This window comes from Hypanus sabinus, chromosome 6 (assembly GCF_030144855.1).
Source record: "Hypanus sabinus isolate sHypSab1 chromosome 6, sHypSab1.hap1, whole genome shotgun sequence".
NCBI classification, from domain to species: domain Eukaryota; kingdom Metazoa; phylum Chordata; class Chondrichthyes; order Myliobatiformes; family Dasyatidae; genus Hypanus; species Hypanus sabinus.
This window is the reverse complement of record NC_082711.1, coordinates 90,126,689-90,145,983: the sequence shown is the minus strand read 5'-3', so window position 1 is coordinate 90,145,983 and position 19,295 is coordinate 90,126,689. Positions and strand designations below refer to the sequence as shown.

At 40.1% G+C, this 19,295-nt stretch overlaps 2 protein-coding genes across 3 annotated transcripts in view; one reads left to right on the top strand and one right to left on the bottom strand.

The window, feature by feature from the left end:
• Positions 1 to 9,163, top strand: part of ica1 (islet cell autoantigen 1) — a 139,962-nt gene extending 130,799 nt beyond the window's left edge. The window contains exon 16 of the mRNA XM_059972604.1: positions 9,149 to 9,163. The gene's annotated coding sequence lies outside the window, so the exon portion shown is untranslated. The remainder of the gene's footprint in view (positions 1 to 9,148) is intronic.
• Positions 1 to 19,295, bottom strand: part of glcci1a (glucocorticoid induced 1a) — a 216,998-nt gene that overhangs the window by 2,284 nt on the left and 195,419 nt on the right. The window contains exons 7-8 of one of the 2 annotated variants that reach the window (XM_059972598.1): positions 6,457 to 6,577; positions 3,406 to 3,501 (exon numbers count right to left, since the gene is read on the bottom strand). In XM_059972598.1, the coding sequence (XP_059828581.1) occupies positions 3,423 to 3,501; positions 6,457 to 6,577 (200 nt within the window). In that variant the 3' untranslated portion in view covers positions 3,406 to 3,422. The remainder of the gene's footprint in view (positions 1 to 3,405; positions 3,502 to 6,456; positions 6,578 to 19,295) is intronic. The other variant, XM_059972597.1, reaches the window with a different exon arrangement.

The window sequence follows — 19,295 nt, the reverse complement described above, 5'->3', positions numbered from 1 at the left end:
CAAAGACTCATTTTGGTGCCCCAGAATCAACCCTACTGTAATTTATAATATCCTAGAGGAGAAAAAGCATTGGGAATGAAATACTGCAAGGGGTTTTGTCCCTGGTTAGGAGGAGACAGATCTGACTGCAGACTGCAAGATTGGGCACTGGGGGCAGCAGTCACTGTGAGCTGGCAACTGGCAGTGGGACCTGCATTGGGATGGGATCACCACTGCTGTCTTTCTGAGAGGAAAGAGTAGATATGTGACCAGGAACATCTTCCATTGAGTCCCAATGCAGGGTTTCAACCAAAGCATTCTCATTCCTTGCCCCTCAGCAATCCCAGTAACCTGCTGCAGTGTTTGAGGACTATAAGCCTCTGCAAACCCCACTGCAGTAGACTTGCCACAACAGCCATTAGCGGTAGAATTTGCATGGCCGGAGGCCGACCAAGCACATTGGAAATCTCAAGCTTCTGCTGCGACAGCCAGAAGCCTGCAAACACCACAGTGGAAGCTGAGCATGGACCAACAAATCCTTGGGTCCATTTCTGTGTCCGTGCAGGGGGCCATCACTTCTGCATCAGAAAGGATGGTTTGTACATGTTGTTCCCCAGGTTCATCCAAGCTCCTTCATGTTGAACATGGGCATGCTGGCAGGCTTCCTAATCCACAATACAAACCCATCTTCTGTACTCTGATCAATTGGGCATATCAAATTAGATTAGCTGCTACTTGTAAGATCACTGCTACTTGCCATCTGCCCCTGCAGCCTCACTACTTCTACCACCATCCAGAGCATTAGTAACTGAACAATCCTCTACGGTGAGACCAACTGATGGGGTGCCTTTAGCAACACTGCCTTTTCACTCATCTTTCATCACGGTCAGCTTATATTTCTTGAGTACACAAGAGATTTTTAGATGCTGGAGGAACTCAGCGAGTCAGGCAGCATCTGTGGAGGGAAGTGGACAGATGACTCTATGGGTTTTGCCACTAAATGATGCCACTCCCTCTTCTCCATTTTCCTATCATCCACCAAACCCCCACGCAGATCCTCCTATCATCTGCCAGCTGGTACTCCATCAGCTCTCTCCACCTCTTTATACTGACCACCTCCTCTCTATCTTTCAGTCCAGTGATATGCCAACGGTCCATTTTCCTCCTCAGATGCTGCCTGATCTGCTGAGTTCAACCAGCATCTTGTTGTTGCTCTGCACCTGACAGGAGAGCTGCACAAGGGCAAGGTTCTGGTGCACTGAGGAGGAAGAGGTGGGCACTGGCATCATTCCAACTTTAATGAGGAATCTAAGCTGAAAATCACGCAACAGCACACAACCATTTTTGATGGATTCAACCTCATCAGCATCGGTGGCCTCAAAAACATGCAGGTAGGCCTGACCCCCTCCACTCTGCTCTACCACTTCTAATTCATTTCCACTTCCTCCTGAAACAGAGGGAAACTGTGTCAGTAATGGTCATGCAGTGTTTTGATGTGATTTACCTATCCTGGATGAATGGAGTGCATGAGTTACATGCTGTGACTCTGAGGTTTGCAGCTATGCTAAGAGTGTTGGGACACTCAGAATCTTTTGAATATTACCTACAAGGAAAATCTGTTGAGAGATAACTGATGAGTGTGTGGTGAATTTATTAGGGAGGATAATGTTAATTTTGAGTGCATATACATGCATCGACATGCAACCATGCAACTTCGTGCAGAGCTCCATTCAAATTCTTACAGCATGTTTTTAGGCTTTGACCGCTACATCCAAATGGTTCACTGCCCTTTCAGGTGTCTGAGACTTTTGCAGTAACTTGTCACCTCTGACGTGGTATTTCCGCTGGCAATCAACCCAAGTTTACTATCCATCACCATCTACAATCCGGATTCTACGGCCATCACCCTTGCATTTCATCGAACTAATGCTCAGTGGCCACTTTATTAGATACCTCATGTACCTAATAAAGTGGCCACAGAGTGTGTGTTTGTGGTCTTCTGCTGCTGTAGCAGGTTCAATATGCGATGTATTGTGCGTTCAGATATGCTTCTCCTACATACCACTGTTGTAAGGCATGGTTACTTGAGTTATTGTCGCCTTCCTGTTAGCTTGGCCATTCTCCTCTGACCTCCCTCGTTATCAAGGTGTTTTCACTTACACAACTGCACTCTTGTTGTTTTTTGCACCATTCTCTGTAAAGTCTAGAGATTATAGTGCATAAAAACCCAGAGAGATCACCAGTTTCTCAGAAAATCAAAACACTCCATCTGACACCAACAGCAAGTCACAAAGATGAAATTTCTTTCCCCATTCTGATGTTTGGTCTGAACAACAACAGAACCACTTGACCGTGTCTGCATGCTTTTATGCAATGAGTTGCTGCCACATGATTGGCTGATCAGATATTTGCATTAACGAGCAGGTGTATGGTACAACTAATAAAATGGTCATTGAATGTATATGCACAATTAATACCATTTCATTTCAATGAACCAACTTGCTTCTGGCAAACTGAATGGTTCAGCAATCTCATTTTAACCAGCTGCCTTCAATCATATGATAAAACTAATAACAAATTACAATTCTCATGTAGATTTATTCAAACAACATCACAGTGAAAGAGCTTGCCTCTACTTCCTTTCTATTCATATTCAGAGATGAAAGCTAAAGTAGCAGTGCATTTCAAAGACATCACAATCAGCTGCTATTAAAATGGAATTGAGGTTTCTAAATTATTTCAATGAATCTGGATAAATTGTACACCTTGCAAAAGACTCAGAAACATAATAGGATTTGTTTTAATCTTGCATAAGCCGACTTAGCCAATAATAAGTTAGCTCAACAAGAATTGGATCATGTACATCAAAATAATTTGAGCACCGTAACCAAGGTATGGTCACCTCAGCAATGGTATTATAATAGGAATAATTATCCATTTTATATTAATCTAATGAATTTAGTAAATGTAAAATAATTATTTTGTTAAATGTATATCAGAATAAAATTAACTTAGTGGCTTCATATTTTAGGAGTGTATGCATGGTGGTTCACTCCCACTATATCCCTGCTGGATCCAACAGTTTTCCTAAATTTTGATTTTCCAATTCATTGGAATAATCTACAAATGTCTGAGTGGAATTACTCAAACTTTATCTACTATCAATCCTCCCACTTTATAATCCCATTTAATCTACTTAACTCCAACATGAATTTGTCAAATGTTCTTCTAGAAACATACTCGCAGGAGGCATTGTTTATGGAGTAACATTTAAAATATTCTGGCACGTAAACGCGCAAAGAGTTTCCTTCAGGTAGCACTGGCCAGCAGAAATACTCATTTGGCATTTCAGTTAGTGAAAATGTAAACAGTAATTAATTTGAAAATCTGTTGACTCTATAATAAAGAAGGAGGGAAAACACACACCAGTCTACATTGGTGGATCAGTGCTCGAGAGGCTCTGCAGATTTTGGGTCCAGCACATAGATGCAATCACAAGGCAAGTGCCCCAGGATCTTTACTCTGTTGGGTTATGGAGATTCAGCATGTCAGCAAGCACACTAACAAACTTCTACAGATGTACTGTTCAAAGCATCCTTCCTGCTTATATCATGGTCAACCTAATACATCATGGACAAGTCTTTCCCCACCATCAGTAATAACTACAGCCTCAAGGTGGCAACAATTATCATCAACGATACTGGGAGGACTGAATGCAGCATTTGACCCCCAGCAGGCTCACACGTGAAGTGTTGCTTCACTTGGAAGGACTGCTCGGGGCCCCGAATGGTAGTGAGGGAGGTGGTGTAGGGGCAGGTGAAACACTTGTTCTGCTTGCAAGGTTAAGTGCCAGGAGCGAGAACAGTGGGGAGGGACAAATGGACAAGGGAGTCACACAGGAAGTGATCCCTGCGGAAAGCAGAAAGTGGGGTTGGGGAGGATGATGTGTTTGGTGGTGGGATCCAGTTGGAGGTAGTGGAAGTTTCGGAGGATTACGTGCTGATAGCGTGACGGGAGGATGGGTTAATAGCAAACGTGCATGAAATGGAAGAGGAGCTGTTGAGGGCAGTGCTGATGGTTGAGAACAGGAAGCTCCTTCATTCTAGAATGAAAAGCCTCATCTTACTTCCTTGTTTTGAAAAATTTATCTAATGTGCCCTTAAAAGATTCGATGCTCTTCCTTTGGTAAACCACACTGGGATTGAAAGACTTTGGTATCACTGCACAGGAACATGACTATTTTGCAAGCTGCCCTTCATGTCAAACAAACACCAGGCTGACTTTCTCTCAAGGCTTTAGTTCAAAAACCAAGAACTCCTGAGCCACCAGCACTGCACAAATCCCTTCACACTTCAATGAAGCCTTCGTTAGTATACACTAGCTCATGTGTGAAAGACAATTTGGGATGACCAATAAATGCAATCCCCACATCCCATGAATGAAAATAGTTTCTGCTCCAGCTTTTTCCATGGTAAAAAATTATATGCTCCAACACACACAGTGGGGGGAAATTAACATTAATGCTTATTGTGTGTTGTCCCATCCACAACTACTCTTCAGTAGAAATCTCTTCTGATCGTGGCCTCTTCTCACTGCTCTTCCCCAGATTTCCACCCACTGAAGAACCTAATATATTCTATTGCCACAGTTCCCTCAATGTAACTACTGCTAGTAGGGATTGTTGGTGGGGAGGTAGGGTGGGTGAGCTGGCGAAGCATGGTGTGAAGAAGCAGAATTCTAAGCGGGATATACCAGCTGGTTGAAAGGCGTTGCAGCAACAACCTTGCACTTAACATCAGTAAGACCAAAGAACTGTTTGAGAACTTCAGTAAAGGTAAGACGAGGGAACACACACCAGTCTCGTAGAGAGATCAGAAGTAGAAAGAGTGAGCGATTTCAAATTCCTGAGTGCCAACATCTCTGAGGATCCATCCTGGGCCCAACGTATCAATGTGGTTACAAGGAACGCATGACAGCAGCTATATTTCATTACGAGTTTGAGAAGAGTTGGTATGTCGTCAACTACATTCGCAATTTTCCACAGATCTACTGTGGACAGCATCACTGTCTGGTATGGGTAAGGGCACTGCACAGGATCAAAATAATTTGCAGAAAATTATGAATTTAAGGTGGGGGGTTATATGGGAGGCAGGGTTTGAGGGTCAGCACAACATTGTGGGCTGAAGGGCCTGTAATGTGCTGTACTATTCTATGTTCTATGAACTCAGTCAGCTCCATCATAGGTACTAGCCTCCCCAGCATCCAGAACATCTTCAAGGCAAAATACTTAAAATGGCGGCTTCTATCATTAAGGACCCCCATTACCCAGGATATCTCTTTTCATTGCTATCATCAGGGAGGAGGTACAGGAGTTGAAGACACACACATAACGATTCAGGAACAGGTTCTTACCTTCTGCCATCTGATTTCTGAATGGACATTGAACCCATGAACACTATAGTAGTAGGCCTCTGTTAGTCTCGATAAGACCATGGATTTGCACCTTGGAAAGTTTTATTATGGAAGACTGGCAGATGCCCAAGTTTCAAGTCTCCCCTCTCCACACCACCAATGTTGTCCAAGGGAAGGGCATTAGGACCCATACAACTTGGCACCGGTGTCGTTGCAGAGCAATGTGTGGTTAAGTGCCTTGCTCAAGGACACACACGCAAGCCTCAGCCAAGATTCGAACTAGTGACCTTCAGATCACCAGATGAACGCCTTAACCACTTGGCCACACGCCAACACCATGAACACTACCTCACTACTCTATACTTACCGTAATTCACAATTTTTATTATTATGTATTACAATGTACTGCTACTGCAAAATGACAATTTTCGCAGCATATGCCAGTGATAATATTGTGATTCTGATTCTGATGGCAAATACATCAAGATCTCTTTGACTCTAGGATTTTGTTGCCTTCTCCATGCCCACACCCACCCTGCCTCTCTGCAAGTATTTATTCAAACTATGACTGTATTTAGCCACTCATAATAATCGACAAAAAAACCCACGTGGACCATAACCTTTGATGATATCATACTTAAGTTATCTCTAGTTGATAATATTAAAAAGAACATTAACTTTCTCTCTAGCTTACATACTATTTATCAATCTTGTGCCTCAAATAATTCACAATCAAAAAAACAGTACATTATTTTTAATTGGACTACTGCAGTAGCTTGTTTTAATTTTAAGATGCACTCAGAGAATCTCTCATTAGCAATGGAGTTCTATCCCTTGACACAAAAGAATGTGTCTCACACGTTTCAAAATGTGATACCATCGTACATCAAATACATTTTAAAGTCATCATGTTTAATAATGAAACTTCCTATTATATATTCAAATACAGAATCCAAACAACCATGGATGCTATGGTATTTGTTTCATTAATCTATTCATCTAATGTGCATTTCAGTCATTTCTCAATTTACTAATTTTTAAAGAAAATTATTCAAAAACACTTACGATATTTCCTCAAAGACTTTCACTTTCTCGCATCCCTCTGGGGGTTCTCGTTTGAACATGTAGCTGTTGTTTGGTTTGGGTGATGAAGCATATTTGGGGAGGGGTGAGTTACTCCCACTGTCTGCAAATGCAAAGGAAGAGGTCACTGAAAGATTTCAGATTGTAAAGGAAGAAATTAGTTCAACTAAAAAATTCAATAATCAATTGTGTAATGGTATTCAATCACAGAATTAAGGGTTTTTTTCCCAATAAAGTGTTATAAAACCCATTTTTTGCATAGGACATCTGCTCTGAACAGGTGAAGCTCAAAAGGGGTGTTAATGATGCACAAAACCACAAAGTTATCACAAGATTAACCTCCAAACTTGATAGACTGTAGAAAGTTATGGTTAACTGTCAAATATTTCAAGTGTAAATGTAAATGCTGCTAAGTTTAAGAACAAACAACTGGATATGAAATCCACTTAAGAGTCATAAAGCTCTAGAGCACAGGAGCAGACCCTTCAGCCCATCTTGGCCATGCTGAACTGATATTCTGCCTAGTCCCACTGACCCGCACCTATACCTTATCGCTCCAGTACTCCTCCCATCCAGACATCTTAAATGTTGCAATTGATCCCACATCCACCACCCTCCACTGGTAGCTCATTCCACATTTGTAACATGCTCTGAGTGAAGTATTTCCCCCTCAGGTTCCCTTTAAATATTTTACACCTTTCATCCGTAACCTATAACCCAACCTTATTGGAAAAAAACCTGCTTGCATTAAAGCTATCTATAAATGTCATAACTTTGTATACCTCTACCAAATCTCCCCTATTCTCCTATGCTCTAGGGTCTAAAGTCCTAATCTATTCACCCTTTTCTTTATCACTCAGGTCCTCAAATCCTGGCAACATCCTTGTAAATTTCCTCTGGACTTTTTCAGTCTTATTGGTGTCTTTCCTGAGTGTGGACAACCAGAAATACATACAATACTCCAAATTTGGCCTCACCAACATCAACATAACAACTAAACTCCTGTACTTAATACTGTGATTTATGAAGGCTAATGTGCTAAAAGCCCTCTTCATGACTCTATTTACCTGAGACGCCACTTTCAAGGAATTATGGATCTGTATTCCCAGATCCCTCTGCTCTTCCAAACTTCTTAGAGCCCTACCTTTCACCGTGTTATATCCTACCCTGGTTTGTCCTCCCAGATCTTAAGCCACAATGGGGCTGCATGAGGAAACCCAAAGATGTGTCTAAAAGATTATTCATTCTGCCTTTTTATAAAGGATAAAAACATTGTTTCTGACTGAATAATCATTTTTGTTGACCAAGCAAAAAGGCAAAAATTTCAAGCAGTTCTTTTGAGTGCATAACACTTAGAGTATAAAAACTGCCTGTCAACAAATTTAATTAATAATTTAATTAATTAAGCCAACAGAGTAATATTCATTATTTCTCCAGAGACTTCTATTTGCTATCACACTAAACATCTTGTTTCACTACTTAACATGCATCTCTAGGGACCATAATATATAACGCTTCTTTCAACAATTTATAGCTATGGTTGCAATGCAATGCCTGAATGAGACTGAAAACTAATAGTCTGAAAAATGTATGCACATCAGAGGCAGACGGAGCACACATGGGCCTTTTGAAGCTTACTCTCTCTCTCTTACTGTTGGACAGTCAAAGACTCTTCCAACCCACACATGATCTGTATGACAAGCTCCACCACTGCTGCATTGTCAACTGCAGTCTCTTTCACTGCAAACAACATAAATCAATACCATTTCATTCTTCATTGCTTTACTCATGACAATCAGGCTGATTATGCCTATCCACATTTACGGTCATAAAAAAATGCCAAATGAAGCAATGAATATTTAACACTGGAGAAATCAGTAAATATGCAGTACATTCTCAACATGCATATAAAAGTAAAACTGGAACTACTAGATGATGGAATGCTGTTGACATTATTGTTTAATATAATTTTTCATATCCTTTATGAGGAAAGACCGGTCCAATTTGTGTGCACTCCTTGTCTGGTTTCTGAACAATTTACTATGTTAAAGGGTACCAGGTAAATATAAACTGTTGTTCTATGCATCTTGCTAACCTTTGAATATTTGTCCAATATGAGTTCTAGTCATTTGAAAGCAAGCATTCTGGAATGAAAAGTGAAACTGCTCTCAACTACATGTTCATTTCTTTTAGAAGTATGCTGCCAATTATGGTTGTTTTCTCACACTCTGTGTGCAAACATATTTTTGGTTACAGGTGTAGGCTCAGTTTTCTTTATTAATCAAGACATTTTAAATTCTGCGCACAGATTAAACCAGTACTGAATGCAAAATAAATCAATATTAGGCACTACAAATCAAATTGTCCAAAATGAAGTGCTCAATCTTAGAATCACAGAGTATGTTACAAAGAAAAGTATGTTTTTCTGAAATCATAGCCAATAACACAAATAGCTCATATGGTTATGTTCTGCACCTCAGCCTGGAGAGACCCTTTCATTTGTATAGCTGAATGACAATTAAACTGGAATTTGAGTTCGTACCAGTCTTTAAGCACCCCATTCACAGTAACCTCTTTCTCCCCCATCCTCTCCACATTCCCACAACCCCCACAAGATTCTACTGTTCACCTACATTCTAGGGGCAATTTACCACCAACCTTCTTGTCTTTGAAGATAACAGGAAACTAGAGCACTCAGGAGAACCAACGCAGATACTCTACCCAGACTACAATGGAGGTCAAGGTTGAACATGGCCACTGAAGTTGTGAACTATCAGCTCGACTTTTTGTACGACTGTGCTGCTCTTGAGAAATAAAATCAGGTCAGCACTGAATCAGAACAGTACACGTGAACCATGATGTTTCCATATTTCCTTATGACATATGGAAATATGGTCATAGTCATAAGCGTGACAAGGTCTCAAACTGCAATGTCACCTCTTTGTAGCTGCCCAGGAGAGAGCCGGAGTTGGTGCACTCCACTGGAGACGGTTTGGTGTGGTGTCCATGCTGGAGTCAGTGCTGCCCTCCAGTATTCCCTTGGCAGATGACAAGACATATGGTGTTCAACTGCAGACTGTTGCAGTATTCATGGACCCAGGGACTTGGACTATTTTGTGTATGACAGCATTTTACTGCTGTCTTACATGCGCTATGTGTGCCTTGAGCTGTGAATAACTGTGGGTACTGTGTTTTGCATCTTGGACCCTGAGTAACACTGTTTCGTTTGGCTGTATTCATAAATGGTTGAACAACAATTAAACTTGAACTTGATCTTCACATAGAAGACAAAGGTGTCCATTATGTTAATGCAGTCTTCTATTTCCCCATTAATCTTTTCTAAAACTAATTCTAATCCTAATTACATAAAAATAATCTAGCATTCTCTATAGTTGTTAAATACAATGCAAGTAAAAGTACCACGCACAAAATGCTGGAGAAACTCAGAAGGTCAGGCAGCATCTATGGAGAGGAATAAAGGGTCCCTGTTTCAGGCAGAAACACTTCATCAGCACTGGAAAGGGGAAGAAGCCACATTAAGAAGGTTGTTGGAGGTGAAGGTGTACAAGCTTTTGGATAGAGTATTTGGAGAGACACACACTGACTAGGAATAGTCAGCATGGCTTGGCGCATGGTACGTCATGTCTAACCAAACTTATAGAGTTTTGAGGAAATTGATGAAAGCAAGGCAGTAGATGTTATATACATGGACTTCAGCAAGGTCCTGCATGGGAGGTTGGTCAGGAAGGTTCAGTCACTTGGCATTCAAGATGAGGTAATAAATTGGATTAGACATTGGTTTTGTAGGAGATGCCAGAGAGTGGTAGCAGATGGTTGCCTCTCTGACGGGAGGCCTGTGACTAGTGGAGTGCTGCTGGGGTCGGTGCTGGGTCTTCTGTTTGTCATTTATTTCAATGATCTAGATGACAATGTAGATATCTGGATCAGCAAGTTTGCAGATGACACCAAGACTGGAGGTGTAGTGAACAGCATGGAAGACTATCAGAGCTTGCAGCAGGATGGAAACCAGCTGGAAAAATGGCAGATGGAATCTAATTCAGATAAGTGTGATGTGTTGCTCTTCAGTAAGACCAACCAGGGTAGTTGTTACAGACTGAACAATAGGGCAATGAGGAGTGTAGTAGAACAAAGGGGCTTGGGAATACAGTGCCATGATTCATTGAAAGTGGCAGCACAGGTAGAAAGGGTCGTTAAAAAAAGCTTTTGGTACATTGGCCTTCATAAATCAAACTACTGAGTACATACAAGATGTTATACTGAAGCTGAATAAGATGTTTGTGAAACCTAATTTTGAGTATCGTGTGCAATTTTGGTCACCTATTTACAGGGCAGATGTAAATAAGATTGAAAGACTACAGAAAAAATTTACAAGGATGTTTCTGGGACTGGAGGATCTGAGTTAAAAGGAAAGATCGAACAGGTTAGGACCTTATTCCTTGGAGCATAGAAGACTGACAGGAGATTTGATAGAGGTATGCAAAATTATGAGGCTTATATATAGGGTAAATGCAAGTAGGCTATTTCTACTACGGTTGGGTGGGACTACTATGAAAGGTCGTCAGCTAAGGGTGAAAGGTGAAAAATTTAAGGGGAACATGAGGGGAAAATTCTTCACTCAGAAGGTTGTGAGAGTGTGGAATGACCTGCTGGCCGAATTGGTGCATGTGAGCACAATTTCAACATTTAAGAGAAGATTGGATATGTACATAGATAGTAGGGGCATGGAGGGCTATGGTTCAGGTGGAGGTTGATGCAAATAGGCTATTTAACTGGTTCAGCATGAATTAGATGGGCCAAAAGGCCTGTTTCTGTGCTGTACTTTTCTATGACTCTAAGCTAAAAGGTGATAGGTAGAGGAGAAGATTAGTGGATGGGGGAGGGGAGGTGAAGTGAGAAACTGGGAGGTGAAAGGGATGAAAAAGAATGAATCCAATAGGTGAGGAGAGTGGACTATGGTAGAAAGGGAGGGAGGCAGCAGACCACAGGGAGGTGATGGGCAGGTGGAAAAGAGAAAGGCAAGAGGGAAGCCAAAATGGGAATGGAAAAAATGGAGGGGGGTGGGGAAGTATTAGAAGAAAAAAGTACACTGTAATCCTCGGAAAAAGAATAAACACCTTTATTCACCATTGACTGGAATTAAAAGAGCAGCTTTCACCCCACAACAGAATGTGGTGCTCATCCTACTTACATAAAGGCAGGATTATTGAAATAGGCTTGCCGTGTACTTGATTTGAATTCAGCCTAATGCATCATCAGCTTTGGCTGTAAACTGGAGTGTAATACTATTGCAGAATACTGTCATAATAGTCTGCAACAATCATAAATGTACCTTACAAAATTGCTTTAATGTAGTGTTAGCATTACGATTATGATCAATATCATATGGTATCAATATTGAGCAGTTTTTATTTTAAATAATTAAGCTTTGGTAATTACTTAAAAACATTCACCATCATTTCACTCAAGAGCATAGGAATGTGAGCTGCATACCTCAGGACAATTACAGTAACTATACAGGAAAATAAGTCAATTGAAGGAAACACAATCAGAAAAAAATGAAAAACAACTTCATTGTTTTGACGAGATCAAATGGCAGAAAGTTTAGGGAGTGTATTTTGGTCTGGATACAAAGCAGCTGAAGGTAGAGACACAAACTTGGCAGAGCGTAGGCAGTGAGAATGGTGAATGCACAGAGTACCTCAAAATGGAGGAGCAGCAAAGTCTTGGAGGGTGGTAGTACTGGGGAAAGTCATGGTGGTGCAACAGACGCCATATGGACACTTAAAAACAGTGACAAAATGGGAAAGATGGAGGGTGGGGGCGGGAGAGGGCAGAGTTGAAGGATCACTCAGCTGTGGTTTGGGAGTGATCCTGCACAGGCAGTTTAATGGAAAAACCTTATCAGATTCTCCCCAGAAAAGATCAGAGACCGGGTAAATACAATTAGTGATTCATCTTCAATTTTCCCCAGGCCTTTCCACCATCTACACAGCACAACTCACAAGTGTAATGGAATACTCTCTACTTACCTGGACAACTGCAACTCTGATACCAGTCAGGAGGTCAAGACAGCCTGTTGACTGGCACCTGCCTCATACCCTAAAATTCGCTCCCTCGATCTCTAGCCCAGCAGTGTTTTAGTAAAATAGAAAAACATAGCCTTCAGAACCATTTAAAAGCTGTGTTCATCCCATCATTTCTGAATCAATGCAAAAAGGTTTAGAACGCACTTACAATGCGAAAGCAGTGGTATTATTCAGCAGGCTCCTCATCATAAAAGATGTCTCACAATTGTTGCCTTGCGGAGCACTGAAGACATTCAGGTCAAAACAGATGGTGAAATATCAGAAGATAATGAAAATCAAAATGTCAAAAAGTACAGAAAAGATTGGTAATGGAGAATGAATACAGGGAACATTTTCAATGGTTTTCCACACCACAGCACTCATTTCTCACAGATGAATGAGAGGATTGCAGAGAACAGGTTTCAAAATGTGGCCTGTCTACATGGCAACGCTGTTTCTAATATATCATGCATCCAAAACTTGATGGGAAATATATGCTATGAGCAACAGTATGGGAATATATAATCAGAGGTTGCCTGCTCTCGATGTAACTCAAAACAAAGGTGTACAAGGAGGGATGGGGTGGTTGGTATTTTAACTAATGAGTCTTCAAGTTGAAAGCACAGAACTTACCTGTAACTACCACTAGGCAGGGTATAAAACCAACAACTTTTTTTTGGTTGCTAGAATAAAATTAGTTCTAAAAATAAAATTCATACAATGATACAGTTGCAGTAATATAGACTAATAAGAGTTAAGCAGGTTGGAATTTGTTGCTATCTTAATGCATGCATGCTTTGAAAATTAATGCTTACATAACAAAAAAAAAGGAACGGAAATAATTCTATACACTACTCATGTTTTTGGCAATTCTACTTCCTTACTGACATGCTCCCTTATTTTGGCTTGTGGAGCTAAAGCATTATGAAAGAAAAAAACTAATAAAATCTACTTGTTGTATTAAATCTTCATTTCCCTGAGTATCCCATGGACAGATCCAAGTTACTTCAGAAGCTTCAGACATGTTATTGCAATGAGCTGTAAACACAAAAGTTTCTGAAGATGCTGGAAATCCAGAGCAACACACACAAAATGCTGAAGGAACTCAGCAGGTCATGCAGCGTCAATGGCTGAGGATGGATGAAGTAAGATGTGAGGTGATTAGTGGAAGAGGAAAAGGGCTAAAGAAGAAATCTGACAGAACAGGACAGTGGACTGTGAGACTGAAAAGAGGAGAGATACCAGATAGAGATGATGAGCAGCTGAGAAGAGTGGAGTTAGAATGGGGAATAAAATATTAGAGCGGGGGGGGGGGGCAAAAATACAGGAAGTTAGATAAATTGATGTTGTTTTGTATGTATGCAATAAGTTTTAAATTTTTTGAAACTGTAAAGCTCCTCACTCACACAAATTATGTGGATGGCAAATGTAAGGTTGCATAATCCTCACACAGTGATTTCTTCACATATCAATGGAGTGAAAGCTTTAAGTTTCTATATGCAAATCAAAATACAGTAAAAAATAAACTGATATAAATCAAAGATATATTTAATATTAATATATTTTATCTGATTTTATTTTTACTTCTTTCGATTCATCTGGAAATGAGATTTAAAACTTTGTTTAGCAGTAATATCTAAGGGGTAACATTGAAATAAAAATAAGATAACTTTTTATATTAATAAAAGCAGCACAGGTATTGTGAATCATAACGTGATACAAACCAATTTATTAGCTCAATAGAGACAACAGAATGCTTTCATAACAGTATTCATACTTTAAGGTTAAAATTAGCACATTATACATTTCTTCATAAATTACTCTCCAATATATTACAAACATATGACATTACTGAAGCATTTTTACATTTTTTTCCAACAAAGCCACTTCCAGGATTAAATAGACATACAGTACATAAAATTTCTAGTATATATCAAGAATCCATTGCTACTTCAATTTAACATTCAACAGCAGAACCCAAATGGCTGAGACACTATTCAATGAATATAAATATTTACTTATACATGTGCATTAAATGAAATATCCAGAATATCACTAAACAAAGGAAGACTTTGTGTCACAAGATGATGCAATGAGTAATAACTTCTTACCACGTAACGTTTGTGTCTAAGAGACTGGAAGACTAACACTAATGCATGCACAGTGAGTGACAGGACTGTGCATCCATCCCCATCAGCAAACATACCACCTACCAACATGAACGCATATCTCATCCAGTGTTGGTTGTATCCACTAACCTAACGGATTCTCAGAATGTGGGAATGGCATTTTACAGCTTCCCATTCTATTTCTGAACCATTTCGTGATTATTCCTTTCTTTCCCACTACCCCAAATTTTCTGAATATTTAAAGCAAAGCCGATGTGGCCCTTGTACAAGAAGCATTTTGTACCTTTATCCAGTATTTCCAGGAAAAAAAGATCAACTCTATTAAACTTTCCAATCATCAGAGAAGAGGGTTCGGTCATACAGTCCAATAATAACTTATGTCTTTCATGTAAACTTTCCAATTATAGAATTGGATTTTCTTAAATTACTGCCTTGTAAAAGTTACCAAAGTACTGCAGCTAAAAAAGGTAGTTATTCATTATTGCTTAGATTTATTTCAATTTTTAAGAAACTTTGCTAATATATGTTCACTATTTTAGCTTGACATATCTTACAATTGCCTGAACAGAAACAACAGTCTTGTTATTCTGTATAATTATACTCTTAAAGGGCAACAATATTCCATTCATTGTAATGGCATTGGCAATACTATGCAGGGGTCATTTGGGACCTACTAATTCATTAATAACTCACAACAATTTACTGCTTCACATGGGAGCGGAGCAAGTGGGGATGGAGGGTAATTTTCAAACGTCAGCTGCTTTCTATCATTTGGAATACAGGAGAGAAGAGTGAACATCTACTGGGATACTTAGCTTCTGCTTGTTTCACTGTCCCAACTTCCACCCAGACCTTCCGAAAGATGCACTGCCAGCTGTGGAAATGCACTTGCAACCGTGATGGAGAAATTGGCAGGACATAGAAAATGCATTTTTCCAATTATTTTTTAGATGTTTTGCAATTAAGTCAATGGTCAAAGGTTCGGGATGCTACTCAGATCTTTAATATTCCTGCTAACTTCCCAATATCATTTCATGTGTTGCAGCTTGCTGTTATTCCCCAAAAAGTTCTAGCAGGTGGATGGTTCTGTCCAGTAGCCATTTGTTATCTTGCCATGTTAACACAGCAAACCACTGCGGAGCATCTACTTCCTGCATGTAACTCTAGTGTAAGATTTAAATGTGGTTTAAATGTGTGAATGCTTCAAATGGCTGTTGGCAGCTGCCAGCAACAACAATATCGTGCTTCCTTCAGCTCAAACAGCAAAACCATTCTCCTGACACCACCTCTTTACAGATTACCCAACCAAATGCAGGAAATTCCTCAGTAAAAATTTGTCATATCCCTTCCCTCCTTTTCTAGCTCGCTGATGGAACTGACATTAACCAAAACACTACCGACACACCAATTCTGATGATCATTTAGAAAAAACATGCCAGGTAACTTACTTTCAAAGTGCAATCCTGCAGTTGCCAAACAAGCCCAAAGTAGAATACAATTTAGGAGGTTGCTACCCATTGTGGTTTGACAGAAACAGGGATGTCACTGAGGGACAATTGTAGCCAAGTGCGTAGCTGACAACAAATGGAGCAGCTTAATGGTGCTGATCCAGAATGTGGGCTTATGGGTAACTACACGAGTCAGATCCATACCTGTAGAGAAGCAGACTCTGCAGCAATGTGCAACCACAGAGATGGGGTAGAGAGCAAGAATCTCCCCCCGCAAAAGACGTTTTATAGAATTGCAACACCCAATACTCGAAATTAGAGATTCACTGTCTGAGAGGACGGTGAGACAGATACTTTCTAAACATATAAGCAACTCCTGAACGCACACTGAGTCACTAAGGCAATGTGAGCAAAAGACCACGGGTAAATGGAATTAGTCTAAATAGGTAACTGATGATCAAAACAGACATGGTGAGCTAAAGGCCTTGCTTCGGTGCAATATGACATCATGACTCAATTTCATCGTCTTGAAACGCAGCTCTTTAATTTTGTGTGAACTTCTGAAGGGAGGAGTTTAACTAAAGGACATAGAATTGTCCCCCATGAAAAGTTCTGCTGCATATTTTCAGAATTGAAAATAAGGCAAACAGAAGCCTGATCTGAACCCAGGTTCATGGCTAGGTGACAGGTCAGGAGGAGATCTGTGATAGATCTGTGTTCCAAGGCTCCGTCAGGAGATATGGAGTGGAACTGGAGTTCTGGTCTAAGAGACTGGGTTGATCAGAAATACAGGCATGAGAGCATTGCAATCTTGTGCCTTAGGCTTTGGGATGAGCAGGAAGTGGCTATGGTCAGGGGTTGCTGGGCAGCAGAGCCATGAACTTTGTGCCAGGAAGGAGTGTGGCTGAGCCCTGTGCTATGATAACATGATTTTCATATTACAGATTCTACATATTAAATGTTTTGCAAAACATTTTGGTAACTAAATATTTCCATAGTTACAGAATTTGCTTTGGTCAGCAAGGTTGTTATATAGCCAGACAGAACATTCACTTGAAATACACATATTAATATACCGCCTGCAGCTCTTCCTCTAATAGATTAATGACTTGCAATAGCACTGGGCTATATAGTGTGATTGATGCAGCATTTATTATGTCAAGTCTTCACGATCACTGTTGGGATTGAGTGGAAACCAACCCGAAAAACACCTAAATCAGTTAGGTTTCCCTTCTTTAGTCTAGCCGAGATGGAAGTGACTGTTCATAAAGTACATTTACTCTTCTAACACTCGAATCGTTTAGTTGCTTTTTAATTATGTCCCTCCAACAAATAATGTAAGTAAAAATTATCTAACTCAGATCCAGAAGAAATGCATTCAGAGTTCCTAGTAGGTGCTTGGTTGTTGATGGGTTTAACATGTTGAATATATAATAGTTTTCCATGTTGAAATGGTATAAAAGACACAACTTGCATTCAAGTAGCACCTCAAAAAGTGAAAAAATATTCCTCAGTGCTTCACAGAAATGCAGTTTCTCAAACACAAACAGCAAGACAAAGAAGGAAACAAAAGGAGGAAGGGGAGGTGGGTCTGCACAGGTGGTTTCTAGTGAAGGGAGTGAAAATAGACTATGTGCTAATAGCACACGATAACCAGGTAAGGCTTGACTTAAGACTTGTCCTTACTCACCTTGCATGACTGGTGTTGAAGCAATTTCTTGAACTATATTTCTTGCGCTGAATATACTCATACAGTGCTGTTATGAGTGAGTTCCAGCATTTGAATCAGTGACAATATAGATGATATATTTCCAAGTAAGGACAGCATAAAACCTGGAGGGAAGTATGTAGGTGGTGTCATTTGCATGCACCTGCTATTCCTATCCATCTGAGAGGTGGGAGTTTGAGAAACTTCCCCAAAGCAGCTCAGGCTAGTTGCAGAAGTGGACATCATAGGTGACTCTCCACCCACCACGAGTCAATTGTGAAGGCAATGAGTGTTTAAGATGGTAAATGTGATGAATATTTACAGTACCAATCAAAGACTTCTTGAATCACACTGGAGCTACATTCGTTCAGACAAGTGGACAGCAGCTCATCACGCTTGAGGCACAACCCAGAGTTGAGCCATTTGACACAGAACACTGAGACAGACATGGCAATCTGGCAGTGTAATAGGGACCCTGACATTGACTATGCTGGAGATACTCTGCTGTTGGAAATTTACTTGCCTTTTATCAACTCAAGTCTGAATGTTGCCCAGCTCTTAAAGGTTGTGCACATTTAGCTTCATTACTTTGGTGGAATAAAATGGAATATCATGTAACATAAATCTCTGACATGGAGGAGAAAGTTCATCAAGAAAGAAGCTGGAGAGAATTGGGTCCAAACATTGCACTGAATAACCCCTCAACCAAGGCTTGCATCTTGAAGGACTGACTTCCAACAGTTCACTCTGTACTTGGCACTACTCCAGCTGGGGACGAGTTTTCCTTTAGATTCTTATTGCCTTCGGCTTCAGTAAGGCTCTTTGATATCAAATGCTGCCTTATTAACAAAATAATTCACACTTACACATCTCAGGAATTCAGCTCTTTTTTCTATGTTCAAAGCTGGGTCAAACTGTCTTGGCTAAATTGAAATTTAGTGAACAGGTTACTGTAGCATATATACCACTTAGCAGCACGGCTGGTGCAACCTTAGATCATTAAGGATTTGTGAGTATATTGATGAAAGTGCAATAGTTTGGATTGGTCCAGTTATTGTGATCAAGACACAAGAAATTCTGTAGATGCTATAAATTTAGAGTAACACACACAAAATGCTGGGGGAACTCAGCAGGTCAGGCAGCATCTTTGGAGAAGAATAAAAGAATCAATATTTGGACTGAGACCGTTCATCAGGTCTTGAAAGGAATCCACTCTCACCTCTCTTTTAATCTTTATGTATCTGAAAAAACTTCCAGAATCTTCTTTTCTATAATTGGCTAGCTTACTTTCATATTTCATTTTTTCTCTCCTCCTGGCTTATTAAGTTGCTTTCTGTTCATTTTCAAATGCTTCCCAATCCTCTAACTTCCCACTAATTTTTGCAATATTATATGCCCTCTCTCGTGCTTTTATGCTGTCTTTAATTTCCCCTGTCAGAGTAATTCTTCA